Source organism: Ranitomeya variabilis, chromosome 3 (assembly GCF_051348905.1).
Source record: "Ranitomeya variabilis isolate aRanVar5 chromosome 3, aRanVar5.hap1, whole genome shotgun sequence".
In the NCBI taxonomy this organism is placed as follows: domain Eukaryota; kingdom Metazoa; phylum Chordata; class Amphibia; order Anura; family Dendrobatidae; genus Ranitomeya; species Ranitomeya variabilis.
The window spans coordinates 20,593,085-20,609,947 of NC_135234.1; the positions used below are offsets into that span (position 1 = coordinate 20,593,085).

At 44.8% G+C, this 16,863-nt stretch overlaps 1 protein-coding gene across 1 annotated transcript in view; it reads right to left on the reverse strand.

Annotated features, from left to right (window-relative positions):
- Positions 1 to 4,322: 4,322 nt before the first annotated feature.
- ARHGAP31 (Rho GTPase activating protein 31) overlaps positions 4,323 to 16,863 on the reverse strand; it is a 189,270-nt gene continuing 176,729 nt past the window's right edge. The window contains exons 9-12 of the mRNA XM_077293721.1: positions 11,092 to 11,151; positions 9,089 to 9,751; positions 8,433 to 8,659; positions 4,323 to 7,891 (exon numbers count right to left, since the gene is read on the reverse strand). Of these exons, the coding sequence (XP_077149836.1) occupies positions 5,729 to 7,891; positions 8,433 to 8,659; positions 9,089 to 9,751; positions 11,092 to 11,151 (3,113 nt within the window). The 3' untranslated portion in view covers positions 4,323 to 5,728. The remainder of the gene's footprint in view (positions 7,892 to 8,432; positions 8,660 to 9,088; positions 9,752 to 11,091; positions 11,152 to 16,863) is intronic.

Consider the following 16,863-nt stretch of genomic DNA (forward strand, 5'->3'; position numbering starts at 1 on the left):
CTGTGGTGTGGGCTCTGTGCCTGTGGTGTGCGCTCTGTGCCTGTGGTGTGCGCTCTGTGCCTGTGGTGTGCGCTCAGTATTTGTGGTGTGCGCTCAGTGCCTGTGGTGTGCGCTCTGTGCCTGTGGTGTGCGCTCTGTGCCTGTGGTGTGCGCTCTGTGCCTGTGGTGTGCGCTCTGTGCCTGTGGTGTGCGCTCTGTGCCTGTGGTGTGCGCTCAGTGCCTGTGGTGTGTGCTCTGTGCCTGTGGTGTGTGCTCAGTGTCTGTAGTGTGTGCTCTGTGGTGTTTGCTCAGTGCCTGTGGTGTGTGCTCAGTGCCTGTGGTGTGTGCTCTGTGCCTGTGGTGTGTGCTCAGTGCCTGTGGTGTGTGCTCAGTGCCTGTGGTGTGTGCTCTGTGCCTGTGGTGTGTGCCTGTGGTGTGTGCTCTGTGCCTGTGGTGTGTGCTCTGTGCCTGTGGTGTGTGCTCAGTGCCTGTGGTGTGTGCTCTGTGCCTGTGGTGTGTGCTCTGTGCCTGTAGTGTGTGCTCTGTGGTGTTTGCTCAGTGCCTGTGGTGTGTGCTCAGTGCCTGTGGTGTGTGCTCTGTGCCTGTGGTGTGTGCTCTGTGCCTGTGGTGTGTGCTCTGTGCCTGTGGTGTGGGCTCTGTGCCTGTGGTGTGCGCTCTGTGCCTGTGGTGTCCGCTCTGTGCCTGTGGTGTGCGCTCAGTGCCTGTGGTGTGCGCTCAGTGCCTGTGGTGTGTGCTCTGTGCCTGTGGTGTGTGCTCTGTGCCTGTGGTGTGTGCTCTGTGCCTGTGGTGTGTGCTCTGTGCCTGTGGTGTGTGCTCTGTGCCTGTGGTGTGTGCTCAGTGCCTGTGGTGTGTGCTCAGTGCCGTGTGCTCAGTGCCTGTGGTGTGTGCTCAGTGCCTGTGGTGTGTGCTCAGTGCCTGTAGTGTGTGCTCTGTGGTGTTTGCTCAGTGCCTGTGGTGTGTGCTCAGTGCCTGTGGTGTGTGCTCTGTGCCTGTGGTGTGCTCAGTGCCTGTGGTGTGTGCTCAGTGCCTGTGGTTTGTGCTCAGTGCCTGTGGTGTGTGCTCAGTGCCTGTGGTGTGTGCTCTGTGCCTGTAGTGTGTGCTCTGTGGTGTTTGCTCAGTGCCTGTGGTGTGTGCTCAGTGCCTGTGGTGTGTGCTCTGTGCCTGTGGTGTGTGCTCAGTGCCTGTGGTGTGTGCTCAGTGCCTGTGGTGTGTGCTCTGTGCCTGTGGTGTGTGCTCAGTGCCTGTGGTGTGTGCTCTGTGCCTGTGGTGTGTGCTCTGTGCCTGTGGTGTGTGCTCTGTGACTGTGGTGTGTGCGCTCTGTGCCTGTGGTGTGCGCTCTGTGCCTGTGGTGTGCGCTCTGTGCCTGTGGTGTGCGCTCAGTGCCTGTGGTGTGTGCTCAGTGCCTGTGGTGTGTGCTCAGTGCCTGTGGTGTGTGCTCAGTGCCTGTGGTGTGTGCTCAGTGCCTGTGGTGTGTGCTCTGTGCCTGTGGTGTGTGCTCTGTGCCTGTGGTGTGTGCTCTGTGCCTGTGGTGTGTGCTCAGTGCCTGTGGTGTGTGCTCAGTGCCTGTGGTGTGTGCTCTGTGCCTGTGGTGTGTGCCTGTGGTGTGTGCTCTGTGCCTGTGGTGTGTGCTCTGTGCCTGTGGTGTGTGCTCAGTGCCTGTGGTGTGTGCTCTGTGCCTGTGGTGTGTGCTCTGTGCCTGTAGTGTGTGCTCTGTGGTGTTTGCTCAGTGCCTGTGGTGTGTGCTCAGTGCCTGTGGTGTGTGCTCTGTGCCTGTGGTGTGTGCTCTGTGCCTGTGGTGTGTGCTCTGTGCCTGTGGTGTGCGCTCTGTGCCTGTGGTGTCCGCTCTGTGCCTGTGGTGTGCGCTCAGTGCCTGTGGTGTGCGCTCAGTGCCTGTGGTGTGTGCTCTGTGCCTGTGGTGTGTGCTCTGTGCCTGTGGTGTGTGCTCTGTGCCTGTGGTGTGTGCTCTGTGCCTGTGGTGTGTGCTCTGTGCCTGTGGTGTGTGCTCAGTGCCTGTGGTGTGTGCTCAGTGCCTGTGGTGTGTGCTCAGTGCCTGTGGTGTGTGCTCTGTGCCTGTGGTGTGTGCTCAGTGCCTGTAGTGTGTGCTCTGTGGTGTTTGCTCAGTGCCTGTGGTGTGTGCTCAGTGCCTGTGGTGTGTGCTCTGTGCCTGTGGTGTGTGCTCAGTGCCTGTGGTGTGTGCTCAGTGCCTGTGGTGTGTGCTCATTGCCTGTGGTGTGTGCTCTGTGCCTGTAGTGTGTGCTCTGTGGTGTTTGCTCAGTGCCTGTGGTGTGTGCTCAGTGCCTGTGGTGTGTGCTCTGTGCCTGTGGTGTGTGCTCAGTGCCTGTGGTGTGTGCTCTGTGCCTGTGGTGTGTGCTCAGTGCCTGTGGTGTGTGCTCTGTGCCTGTGGTGTGTGCTCTGTGCCTGTGGTGTGTGCTCTGTGCCTGTGGTGTGCGCTCTGTGCCTGTGGTGTGTGCTCAGTGTCTGTGGTGTGCGCTCTGTGCCTGTGGGGTGCGCTCTGTGCCTGTGGTGTGTGCTCTGTGCCTGTGGTGTGTGCTCTGTGCCTGTGGTGTGTGCTCAGTGCCTGTGGTGTGTGCTCTGTGCCTGTGGTGTGTGCTCTGTGCCTGTGGTGTGTGCTCTGTGCCTGTGGTGTGTGCTCTGTGACTGTGGTGAACACTGTGTGCCTGTGGTGAATGCTTCTCTTAATGCATTCATTTAATTTTTTTACGAATTGTAATGGACAAATGGAGACTACCATTTTTTTGTATAAAATTTTTTATTTTCCAGACCAAACTGCAATAAAAACTGGACTGAGATAACAGGATAAAAAAATTGCAAATCACATCTGAAGTTTAGCCACCAAGGGCACTGCTCAGCTTCTAAAGGCCAGAAATGCCTCTGGGTGCGCTGTGCAGGGCCGAGGTCCCCATCAATGTTTGCATATTCTCCTCACCAGGAGATTTACATTAAAGCTTCAGCCACAGATTCCAGTTTTATCTGAATGCGAGGAAAAATACAATCAAATTAGCACCGCTATTTGCAAGTTGTCTGGTCCAGTTGTGGGGTCTTCTTCACAGCCCCATCTCCTCTTATATATATATTTACTTATATTCTTGTTATTTATATTATTATTATACACTTCAGGGACACGGCGTAGATACATCACAAATACAAAGACAGCTTACTGTGTACGTACAGTATAATACACCCCTCCCCCACAATCCGCACCTGACAACTGTTTGATGGAATCTATAGTAAATTACAATATATGAAGTTGTCAGCAAATATCACTCCTGAGATGGATTTATATTGGGAAAATCAAATTAAAATTGAAATCACCTTTCCTGCAAAGGTAACTAAGATGTAGTGTTTAGTGATTTATGACTTCAGTTATAATGCAGCTTTTCCTAGATATGTTGGTTTGTTCTTGTATGTTCAGTTAATCAAACATCAAAAAGATTTACTCATAAATGTACTATATTATACTGCTTTATTCTTGTACATACAGGCAGTATTATAGTAGTTATATTCCTGTACATAGGAGCAGTATTATACTGCTTTATTCTTGTACATACAGGCAGTATTATAGTAGTTATATTCTTGCACATAGGAGCAGTATTATAGTAGTTATATTCTTGTACATAGGGGCAGTATTATAGTAGTTATATTCTTGTACATAGGGGCAGTATTATAGTAGTTATATTCTTGTACATAGAGGCAGTATTATAGTAGTTATATTCTTGCACATAGGGGCAGTATTATAGTAGTTATATTCTTGTACATAGGGGCAGTATTATAGTAGTTATATTCTTGTACATAGGAGCAGTATTATAGTAGTTATATTCTTGTACATAGGAGCAGTATTATAGCAGTTATATTCTTGCACATAAGGGCAGTATTATAGTAGTTATATTCTTGCACATAAGGGCAGTAATATAGTAGTTATATTCATGTACATAGGGGCAGTATTATAGTAGTTATATTCTTGTACATAGGAGCAGTATTATAGTAGTTATATTCTTGTACATAGGGGCAGTATTATAGTAGTTATATTCTTGTACATAGGGGGCAGTATTATAGTAGTTATATTCTTGTACATAGGGGCAGTATTATAGTAGTTATATTCTTGTACATAGGAGCAGTATTATAGTAGTTATATTCTTGTACATAGGGGCAGTATTATAGTAGTTATATTCTTGCACATAAGGGCAGTAATATAGTAGTTATATTCATGTACATAGGGGCAGTATTAGTTTTAATCTTATACATTGGGCAGTATTATATTTGTTTTATAACACAGGGGCGGTATTATACTTAATGGATCTTGCCTGTAAGGGGCAGTTTTATGGAATATAATACTGCTAATGTTCTTGCACATAGGGGGGCAGTATTGTAGATACATGTGTACACTATTATGGTAGATATATTATTGGACATTGATGGCAGTATTATAGTAGTTGTATCCTTGTACTTAATTGGTAGAAGATGTAATTAATGGGCAGTTGTAAAACCTTCTGCTATGCACAAAAGTATAAGCAAGAACTGATACGATAAGGTTTTGTGGGGGTATAAAGAAGCTGTATCTCTACACCTGTGTTTCTCAACTCCAGTCCTCAAGACCCCACGACAGGTCATGTTTTCAGCATTTCCTTAGTATTGCATAGGCGATGGAATTAATGCTTGAGCAGGTGATGAAATTATCACCTGTGCAATACTAAGGAAATCCTGAAAACATGACCTGATGTGGGGTCTTGAGGACTGGAGTTGAGAAACACTGCTCTACACTTACAAGTACTTCTAGTTTCTGAGTTACTAATATGAACCATACAAGGGAAACAAAACAACATATTTAGGAATACTTGCATAATCACTAAAACTATAAATCTAAGTGAATTCTCTAATACTTTATCATTGGGAATCTTATCAGAAAGCAATTTACAAAACCGTCTTCTGGCAAATCTCAGTCACACCAACCATTGTCATTGCTTGGCATGGCTGCTAAGTTGGACATTAAGCACTGGAAAACCGAGAACAAGCCCAGCATCTGTTCCATCCATTGGTGACCATAGACAGACAAGTTATCAAATCAGCCGTATAATGGACTACTGTATGGCCACCTCTAGGCAAAGATCTTCTTCTGACCCCATCATTCCGACTAATGAGGAATAATTATATATCTCAGATAATGTAACAAAAAAAAAATCCTCTTGAGGAAAGCATAATCCTAGACAGCTGAGCCGGTGGCTTTGAAAGCTTTTCATTATATTCATATAAAACATCCTCAGAAATAAAGTCATTTTACTTAAAAAAAATAATAATAATAATAATAATTAAATATTTCAAAAATAAGATGTCTTCCTTCTTCAAAAATTCACATGTCTAGAATATGGTTGCCTTGATTGTGAGTGAGAAGATGCTGTTTCCACCTCTTGTTTAGGTTGAGAGGAACGAACATTTTTGATGTTTTTTTCAAAGTGCTTTGGAGACATATAAAATTTTTGGGAAAGCATGCTAAGTATACAGTGACCGCTTTGTAGTATTTTACATATCGATTAGTCTGATCATGTGAACTGCACTGCAGCTATATATTATTGTTAATATTTAGAGAAAGGGAAGTAAATAGTAAAAAAAAAAAAAAGCTAAATCACCCAAAAATTTTTTTACATGGAAAAACTTTTTTTGCATTGAATATTTAAGTCCTTCCACATTGAAATTAGAACCTTCATTGAAGATGTCACTCAATTTGTCTTCCACTCCGACTGTCCAGGATGACAGATCTCCTTTGGGGTTGGTAAAAACAACTTGTGGATGTCTCAAGTCTTTGACCATTTTTGGGGATTGTCATCTTACTCCTGAGTATAACCCCATCCGGCGTTCTTTGGTTCTCGCCCGTGGATTCTTGGTTTGTCTGGGTTTGGCTCTTAATAGGACTCAGAAGAATTTTTGAGTCAATGGCAGGGTGATCCATAATGGGAAAAGGTGGGCTGAACAGGATTAGACTCTGAGGTCTTCCAGATCTCGCCCGAAATGAAGACCTCGAAAGTCCAGAAGATCGTTCCATTTTGGATGACAACGGTGTATCTCCTGCAGCTTCCCCATCGGAAGTCCGCTTCCTTCGGAGGACTGGGGCATCTTGAAGAATGCTATGATTGATATCTGTCAATGAATTCAAACCGGAATTATGGGAATTATCTACAGTAATTGGGTCGTTGTTTTCCTTCTCTTCTACAGGTTTGACCTCGGTTTTTAGACTCTTTGGAATGTCATTATGTGCAGTCAATGGTGGCAGAGGCTGCTTTGGTCTCTGGTCAGGTTCACTCACTACATCTTTTTTCTCCAGATCTGGAACTTCGGACTCTGCATTTACTGTCTGCAAAGGTTGCGGTATTTGAGTGTACTGAACTTTTGGTGGTATGACTGGCACTGCTTTGGCTTGACACATTTTTATCATGAATGATGCCCTAACGGCAGATACACTCACAGGAGCAGAATTGCGCCGACTCATGGGATGGTGATTTGTTGATTTATAGTCTCTGTCTGTACTTTGACTAGGTAAAGATGGCTTCTCATTTAGACTTTTTGACCGGTCATACATTGCTATTGTCGACACTGTACTTGACTGGTGAACCTGTTGACTCTTTGGCACTATATAATCAGGAGGCTTTGAATTTTCAAAAGTAAAAATAATAGCTCCTGATGTAGAGGCAGGGTCCAAGGTCAAAGATGATGGTCGTGTTTTTGATTTTTCTGAGACTTCTTTGTCATTTCTAATACTGTTTTCAATTGGCTCAACCCGATTACAAACCTTAGGTGGCATTTGAATATCCTGGGCATTTGACAAATTATCCAAATCATTTAAGGGTATGGTAGAGTTTTGGTGTGGACCATCCCTTACCCATGACAAATTTACGACAGATTTCAAATATGGACTTGTTTCATTATTAATAGGGCAGCAATCACTCTTATTTCCAATTAACGGCACCTCAGGAAGATTAGATATCACTTGGCAATGTCTTGGTTCCCTCTGCATGTTTTGATTGAATATTTGATCAGTCCTTGATCTTATATATGAACCTCCATCTGCTTTCATTTCAGCAACTTTCATGGTCCACTGACTCGCCCTTGTGTCTTTACTGTCCAGAGATAAACTACGAGTGAACTCTGGCCTTTTGTACAATTCTCCTGTGGTTCCTCTCCTTTTTGGTGGTATGGCTGGTGCCTTCTCAAAAAAGTTCTTTAATTTTGGAGAATGTAGTGGACTTGTTACCCAGTGGTGATCTTCCCAAAATTCTTCAAGCTCGAATGTGTGTACACTTTCCACCTCAAGATCATAGTCATCATTGTCCAAAGACTCGCTTGACTTTCTTTCATCAACCTTATCTTCTAAATGTTCAACTTTTTCTAGATCCACACTTATTTCCAACTTTTTGCCACGTTCCTTTTTCCCTCCTTTTTCTATAGTCGTATCCTCTTTGTCTGGCTTAGCAGGAACCAGTTTTGCTGAGCTTCGAGAAGATGTCAACTTTGAAGGTGGGTCATCGATAACCGGTTGATCCTGCATTGTGCTATCCTGGGACTCTTGAGGTAGAGTACTGCTACTTTCCAGTTTATTTGTAACTGATGGAATGAGGCTATCCTTCTCAGATTTTGCATCTTTTTTCAGACCATCAGCATCTACAGATTCCGAAATTAAGTCAGTTTGAAGACTAGATAAGACATCAGTGACACCATCTGATTCTACTTTAAGATTAGTTGCAGTAAGAGGTGACAGAGTTCTCTTAGGATCCATGGTACTTTCTGAATGGGTTGAAAGGTCTTCCTCGGACTCGGTAATCTTCAGCTCTTGTTGGATGTTTGACCAAAGGGGGTCCAGAAGATTGATGGAGGCGTCATCATCCTTAAAGAAAAGAAAATATACCAAAGCAGAAGATTAAAACTTGGTAAACGCAATAAAAAGCAAAACTTATTAAAGGGGTATTCCCATCTCCATACTCAGATATTCATATCCATTGAAAATTTCTGGGACACTCACAACAAAAAAAATGAGAACAGGGATATCCTGAACCTTATTCCACATGATAATATATAGGGAACAGAATGCAGAGAGCCAAAAACATAAGTGGCCATGTCTTCATTCTCTCTCTGCCTTAATGGACAATGGCCTCGTCTTGAGGCAGAAAAGGGGACCTACATCTAAGACACAATAATGAAAAACACCAATAAAGGTTATTAAATTGGTTGCCTCAGCTAGATATCCTTGCACCAATTTCCGAGAGGAAAGGTAGTGCATAATACACTTTGCACTTACATGCGCAATTTGTAGTGGACTTTCTCTAGAGAGAGTAGACAATCTCATGACTATAAACTGTATTTCAAGGTCCAGTCTAGTTTGAGACTCCCAATTCAGTCACAATCAGCTCAAACAAGTTAGCACATACCTGATCATTCAAGAACAGATCATCCAGATGACTTAAAGTCTTCTCTTCGACAGGTGAATTGACAGATTCTGGTTTCTTTGGCTCCGAGTCTTTGACTACAGGCAGCTCATTGATAGACACAAACGTGTGCTCAATCGGTCTCCTGTCTGCTGCCGAGCTGGGCAATATGTCTGGTAACTGGGACATTTCCAGCAATATTTCCTTGAGAGTCAGGGTTCGATCATCTTCTGCAAGGACAAAACACCAAAATTATTTACTGGAAAAAAATTATTTTGACAACATGGATTATCTTTGAGGAACTGTAAAAAGACAAAAATGAAAAGGTTTGGAGATGATCATCCCAATGATATGCCAATGTGTCCAACCTTACCTTTCCTCATGATACACATCAATACAATATCACAAGTCAACAAAACCCTTGACAAGGTGTAATTCACATCACAATCACTAGATGTTCACATATAGACACATACTGCATAAACATCTCCCAAAAGAGTACCAGAAAATCATGTTTTTTCCATTGCTGGTAATCTCGTGACATTCATCCTGGGAAATATTGATCCATTAGGAATGGTAAGGAAGGACACATCTGTACATGCCCCTGAGACCCAGGTAGAAGAAGTTATGGAAAGACATTACTCACTATCCAGTATTACCTTCAAACAAATCTGGGCTAAGGTCTTTAAGACATGGTCTCCTTGGCTCATGCATTCTAACTGGTTCAGCCACATCTGGAAATCCAGGTCCTGTTTTAAGTCCACTTTTGGTAATAGAATCTGCACCTGGAGATTTGGGACCCGCATCTGGCTCTAGCAGAGGTAGCTCCTCCAGGCTGGAGAGAAGATGGCGTTCCTTGGAATTGGCTCTGCAAGGAGTACTGTTGGCACTGATGACTGCAGAGACACGTAGAGGAACTGAGACAGCAAACGGTTCTGAGATGTTGAGAGCTTTACGTTGGTGTCTGGGTGAGGCTTCCAAAGGAAACAGACTGCCGGGAAAACCAGATTTAGTGGGTCCTTCACTTGAAGTATAAAACATCTTCCTTCCTTTAGGAGAGTTTTGCTCATTGTCCAGGTCATCGCCGATCCGGAATACTTTCATCTGTTCAGGTGGGGGTTTTACCGGAGGAGTCTTGAGTGTAGTTTTGTCTTGGGAAGACCCACCTGTAGCACCAATGGCTTCTTCGCTGTCCCATTCACTGTCTTGCTTGCTTACATCATAAGCGCTACCAGACCCTGTAGCTCGAGACCTGAGGACCGGAATAAAGAAGCCGCCGCCACCCACAGGTCTCTTGAATCGGCCTGCTTTCTCATCTTCACCTTGAAGAAAAAAAAGGAAAAAAGTGGGGGTTTTATTGTACCCATTCTGATCATACTAAATCATGTCATTATTGGATGAATTACTAAGCAAGAGATGTCCCATCACAGAAACAAATGGCATCATAAGTTCAAGTTCTGATTGGTAGATGTCCAACTGTAGACAGATAGATACAGATCTAGATAGAGAGCGATGACATCACTGAGAATGCAGCCTATCCATTCACTAGAGATAGATAGATAGATAGATAGATAATAGATAGATAACAGATATATAGATGATAGATAGATAATAGATAGATAACAGATATATAGATAGATAATAGATATATAATAAATAGAATAGATCGAAAGATAGATAATAAATAGACAGATAATAGATAGGTAATAGATAGATAAATAGATAGATGATAGATACATAAATAATAGATAGATGATAGATAATAGATAGGTAGTTAATAGATAGATAATAGATAGTTAATAGATAGATAATAGAGATAGATAATAGATAGATAATAGATAGATAATAGAGATAGATAATAAATAGATAGTTAATAGATAGATAATATAGATAGATAATATAGATAATAGCAGATAATAGATAGATAATAGACAGATAGATAGTTAATAGATAGATAACAGAGATAGATAATAGATAGATGATAGATAGATAATAGATAGATAATAGATGGATAATAGAGATAGATAATAAATAGATAGTTAATAGATAGATAATATAGATAGATAATATAGATAATAGCAGATAATAGATAGATAGATAGATAATAGACAGATAGTTAATAGATAATAGAGATAGATAATAGATAGATGATAGATAGTTAATAGATAGATAAAAGAGATAGATAATAGATAGATAATAGATAGATGATGGATAGATAATAGATAGATAACTAGATAGATAAATAAATGTACAGACAAACAGCTTCTAAAATCCACAGGTCGCTTCATAGTCATTTTCTGGAGCAGGTCTATCTATCTATTACTGTGCGGTGTTAATCAATGTGCCGATGCTGGAGACTTCCGTCCTGCATTTTTCTTGCACTCGTACATGTTTATAGCGCACAGTAAATCAGCGACTGCTGTGAGGATGGACTATGGATGACACAGTAGCGAGTCCTCGCCATGACTGGTGCGACCGGCGGCCACCTCTCCAGGCAGCACAAATCATCCGCAGAGTGACAATAATTCTCAGTGATTGGGATCGGAGCGCGGCGCTCACTGGAACAACTTGTAAATATTATTTTTCTCCATTACTGGAAGTGATTGATGAGCTCTTGACCAGCGTAAAAAAACGCCGGCTCATATACAGGGAGTCTACTGACCTTCTGTGGGTAATGAGCACAAGGAGTCCATGCTCTTAGCCGGTCGGATGGTGGCTTTATCTGCGGAGAGAGACATTCAGTGTTATAGATATGGAAAGAAAACGTCTTTACCCAAACATTTGTATACTTCACGGTTTGTAAACGGCACAAAATATTTTGAAACATGATGGCGTTGCCCACGTGTTCTACTCTTCAGATTCAAAGAATGGGGCATAGTGATCCATTCTGTATTAGTGAAATTGGACGTCAGCCACCAAAGATGAGGAGTCAATCAGTGGCTACATGAACCATCCGAAGGCATGAAGGCATCTGCATGACATCGAGCTACGAGCCAGACGTTATGCTATTGATCCCACACCACTAATCTCAATGACTAATGTGCAGAACAAGACCACAAGGAGGCTGGAATGGAGGTCTATCGACTTCAATGTTGAGTCCTTCTCTTGTTTTGGAAGCAATGATAGTCAGAGATTGGTTCTGGAGACCATGCAGCAAAGCAATGAAGAGGCATACTACTCCTGAATTTTGGTGGCGAGTGTCATAATGTATGGTAACCGGACCCCTCTAGTCTTCATTCCAGGTACACCAACTGCACAGCATTACATTGATTTGGTGGTGGAACCAGTGGTGCAGCCATTTCTCCAAAGTATCCCAGAAGTCATTTTTTAACACAACCAAACCAGGTCATATGTTTCTTGCACTACTGTGAGCAACCTGCATGGCGTAAGCGTGCTAACATGGTCTCCAGACTTGTCTCCCATCAACACATGTGAGACGTCATTGGTCAGTGATAACACAGGAGCTGCCAGCAAAGGATCTTGATGATTTGCACAAGTGCATTTAATGGCAGATCCTTCCTCAGACGACCATGAACAACCTCAGTGACAGCAGCCAAGGCTGGAAGCGCCGGGATCTCCACACAAGACTTATTAAATTCAGATGTTCTCAGTGTCACGGGGTCCTTCTCCGGTATTACACAATCAACAGAGAAAGAGAATAGTGAACAATTCCAAGACCTTTATTTAGGCAAAAATACGAAAGGTGCATATACAATCCACCACACAAAGGATAAGATAGTCCAGAAGCCAAATGCAGTTCAGTAAGAGGATAAAAGCCCTGGGATTCCAACAATCCAGCAGAGGATAACATATAACTCTTAATTCTCTCTGAGGTGCTGTGTTCACATCATAGTTCCACACAGGATCTGATCTGTGTCTCACCTCCCTGATATTTTAAAAGTCCCTGTCCTCATTCACAGGTCAGGAGGGGGAAGGTAGCAGGGGCTCATTGTTTCAACAAGCTAGTTCAATATGTAATTAGAATATTAGCAAACAGGATTATTAACTGACCCTGTGAGAAGACAACAATACAGTACTGTGGGAGCTGATATCAGATGGCAACCACAGCCACCCACCAACTAGCAAACTCCTCATCCTCAGGTGTCTTCCCCTCATCCTTCAAGCATGCCAAGATCACACCCATCCTCAAAAAGCCCTCCCCTGACCCATCCTCTGTGTCTAGCTATTGCCCGATATCTCTTCTCCATTATGCCTCCAAAATTACTGGATCAACACATCCATCTTGAACTGTCCTCCCACCTCTCCTCCTGCTCCCTCTTTGATCGGTTACAATCTGGCTTCCGTCCCCATCACTCAACTGAAACTGCCCTAACTAAAGTCACCAATGACCTACTAACTGTCAGGAGCAAGCAACACTACCCTGTCCTCCTCCTGGACCTGTCTTCTGCCTTCAACACTGTGGACCACTCCCTTCTGCTACAAATCCTCTCATCTCTTGGCATCACAGACTTGGCCCTATCCTGGATCTCGTCATATCTGACAGACCGGACATTCAGTGTCTCCCTCTCCCACACCACCTCCTCACTTCGCCCCTTGTCAGTCGGTGTTCCTCAAGGCTCTGTTCTAGGACTCCTACTCTTCTCCATCTACACCTTCGGCCTTGGACAGGTCATAGAATCCCACAGTATGCAGTATCATCTCTACGCCGATGACACGCAGATCTACCTATCCGGACCTCACCTTACCTTCTTACTTACCAAAATCATGCACGGTCTGTCTGCTATTTCAGCCTTCTTTGCTGCTCGCTTTCTACAACTGAACATGGACAAAACAGAATTCATCATCTTTCCCCCATCTCACTCTACCCCTCCACCAGACCTATCCATCAATGTCAATGGCTGCTCACTTTCACCAGTCCCACACACCCGGTGCCTCGGGGTTGTCCTCGACTCTGCCCTCTCTTTCAAGCCATATATCGAAGCCCTTGCCTCCTCCTGCCATCTCAAACTCAAAAATATTTCCCGTATCCGCGCATTCCTTGACCGTGACACCACAAAAACACTAGTGCATGCCCTTATCATCTGCCGCCTTGACTACTGCAACCTCCTACTCTCTGGACTCCCCTCTAGTACTCTAGCACCACTCCAATCCATCCTACACTCTGATGCCCGACTACCTGTCTCCCCGTTATTCCCCAGCCTCTCCCCTATGCCAAGCCCTTCACTGGCTTCCTATCACCCAGAGACTCCAGTTCAAAACCCTCACAATGACATACAAAGCCATCCACAACCTGTCTCCTCCATACATCTGTGACATGGTCTCCCGGTACTTACCTACACGCAACCTCCGATCCTCTCAAGACCTCCTTCTCTACTCCCCTCTCATCTCTTCTTCCCACAACCGTATCCAAGATTTCTCCCGTGCTTTCCCCATACTCTGGAACTCTCTACCCCAACACATCAGACTCTCGCCTACCATAGAAACCATCAAAAAGAACCTGAAGACCCACCTCTTCCAACAAGCCTACAACCTGCAGTGATCCTCAACCTACTGAACCGTCGCACAACCTGCTCTACCCTCTCCTAGTGTATCCTCACCCATCCCTTGCAGACTGTGAGCCCTCGTGGGCAGGGTCTTCCCTCCTTATGTACCTGTGTGCCTTGTTTTTTTGCTCATGTTTAATGTATTTGCCTATATTTGCCCCGTATTCACAACCTCTCATTGCAACCTCTCCCCTCCTCTTAATAAGTGAGCACACCATGAGGTCTACACAGACCTCTGGCCTGCTCAGTCCAGTCCACATTGCTCCACTGTCCATAGCTCCCTGTACAGCAGCAGGGGCCGCAACAATCATGAACAATTGCTGTGCATAAATTCCCAGGTCCTGGCTTTATGGTCATACCAGGATTTTTGTCTGGACTGGGCCATTCGCTGATGTTCTTTAGCCAAGGTAGCTAGCTGGGCGAGACGGTCTCTGAACTCTAGAACATAGGGAATGATGGGCACTCCGGTATCTGCGATATCTCACTCATTTGTTCTTTCACGGACCTTCTGGCCAAGCAGATTGCTTCCCGGTGAGGTCTGGATGTCGTGGTGCTTGAAGGGCCTGTAGTCAGGTGACTGCCCTCACAAAATGACACTAACTCCCCAATGTCATTTCCAAGGAGGATATCTGCAGGAAGTCCTCCCATAACGCCAATCCAACACAGTTTTTCTCCAAAACCATAATCCAAACGTACCAAAGCTCCCTGTATATATTTGCGGACACCCCCTGCCAGGACAATGGGAATTCCCGGGCCCTGGTGAATTACCTCGGGTCAAACCACACAGGGGTCAGCGATAGTCAGGAATGCCCCCGTGTCTCTAAATCCTGACACTTTGTATCCACCAATTAAGACATCCTGCAGGTTGCAGTTGCTCTGTATTTCTGAGGGACAAAGGCCGGAGTCCGTACACTCCAGGAGGGGTATCTATGGTGCTGTGGTCGGTGGTCCACTCTGGTGGGGGTGGTGGTTCCTCTTCCTCAGGCGGGATGGAGTGTACAGGATGCACTGGATGAGGTGGGGCTGCGTGAATCCTTGAGGGGACAGCTGGATTGTAAATGTCCAGGTTGCCAACAGCCATAACATCTCCTCTCTGTGATACCCCCAGGTTGTGGTCGGAACTGTTGGGGCCCAGGATTGTGAGGCGTGATTGTCATCGTCTTGCAACGAGGTGGAAGGGCAGATATAATCGGAGGGGGACGGGGCGCGGGAGAAGGCCGTGGTTCATTGTCCAGAAGCCTCCTCCATTGCGGTCGTATAGTAAGGGCTTCATTGGCCAGGGCTGCAGCTCTATCCACGGTGCACGGCGTGCGCTCCCGGACCCATTCCCGTACCTCGCGGGGCACTTGGCAAGAAATTGTTCTATAAGGAACGCCTGTATGACATCTTCCACAGTAAAGGCGTTTTCTGCTTCCAGCCATCTCCGACATGCCTGGGACATCATACATCCTAAACAATCCCCCCATGGTGCATGAGAGGTCTCGGAACTTGGCCCTATATGAGTCTGGGGTGATAGCATGGTAATCCAGGATAGTCCGCTTTACAATGTTATAATCTCGATTCCGCTGTGAGTCAATGGTTCGGTAAGCCTCCGCCAGGCTACCGTTCAGGAGTCCCACTAACAAACGCATCCAGCCAGAGTGGGGCACCTCCATCACAGCACACTGCTGCTCAAAGTCCTTGAAGAAACCCTCCACATCTCCAGAAGCCTCATCAAATGGCTTAAAGTCTGTCCGGGTGATCCGTACAGGCTCCCGGATCGTTGGGTTTACATTCCACATTGTGTTACTCCCTCTTTCAAGCTCCATTGCTTCTTGTCTCCGCTGTGCCCGGCAGGCAGCCTCCTCCTTGTACTCCAGACGCCTGGGCCCAGAACCGCCATCTCTTCTTCGTACCACACCACCCACTGGCTTTTTGGGGTGGGGGTCCTCGTCTCCTGCGCTTGTCCTTCAGACATATGGGAGTAGATGGTCTGGCTAGCACCCAACAGTAGGTCAGTTAAAGCTTCTTTAGTCAGTCCCTGGTAGTTAAGGCTCCAGTCTCTTCAGAGGCGTTGCTTCGAATCCCACTGCTGCCACCAGTTGTCACGGGGTCCTTCTCCGGTACCACACAATCAACAGAGCAAGAGAACAGTGAACAATTCCATGACCTTTATTTAGGCAAAAGTACGAAAGGTCCATATACAATCCACCACACAAAGGATAAAATAGTCCAAAAGCCGAATGCAGTTCGTAAGAGGATAAAAGCCCTGGGAAATGAGAGTCCAACAATCCAGCAGACAGAGGATAACAGTCCATATACTCTTCTTTCTCTCTGAGATGCTGTGTTCACATCATAGTTCCACACAGGATCTGATCTGTGTCTCACCTCCTTGATATTTTAAAAGTCCCCCTCCTCATTCACAGGTCAACAAGCTAGGTCAATATGTCATTAGCATATTAGCAAACAGGATTATTCACTGACCCTGTGAGAAGACAACAATACAGTACTGTGGGGGCTGATATCACATGGCAACAACAGCCATTCATCAATTAGCAAATAACTCATCCTACAAGAGAAGATCATGATAATCAGTAAGATATTAATACAAATAAAATGATACCCACATAACATATCACACTCAGTCATATGAATTCCATTATTTTACAACAATAATTTCAATATTGAGGAGTGCAGGACATATATTTGCCACAAGAATGTAAAGTAAACCTATTGCTTCCTATTTGCATCTAAATTGGTCCAATATAAGTTACATAATTATTTATTGAAATACCTTCTTTACAGTTAAAGCTCCAAATCGCCAGAATAGACAGAGATACAAAAATAAAATTAGTACTGCAGGCGGCCACCACTAGAGGGAGCTCACTGTATACTAGTCAGTCAATTAAATGTATATACAGTAAGCAGTGAGCTCCCTCTAGTGGCGGCTA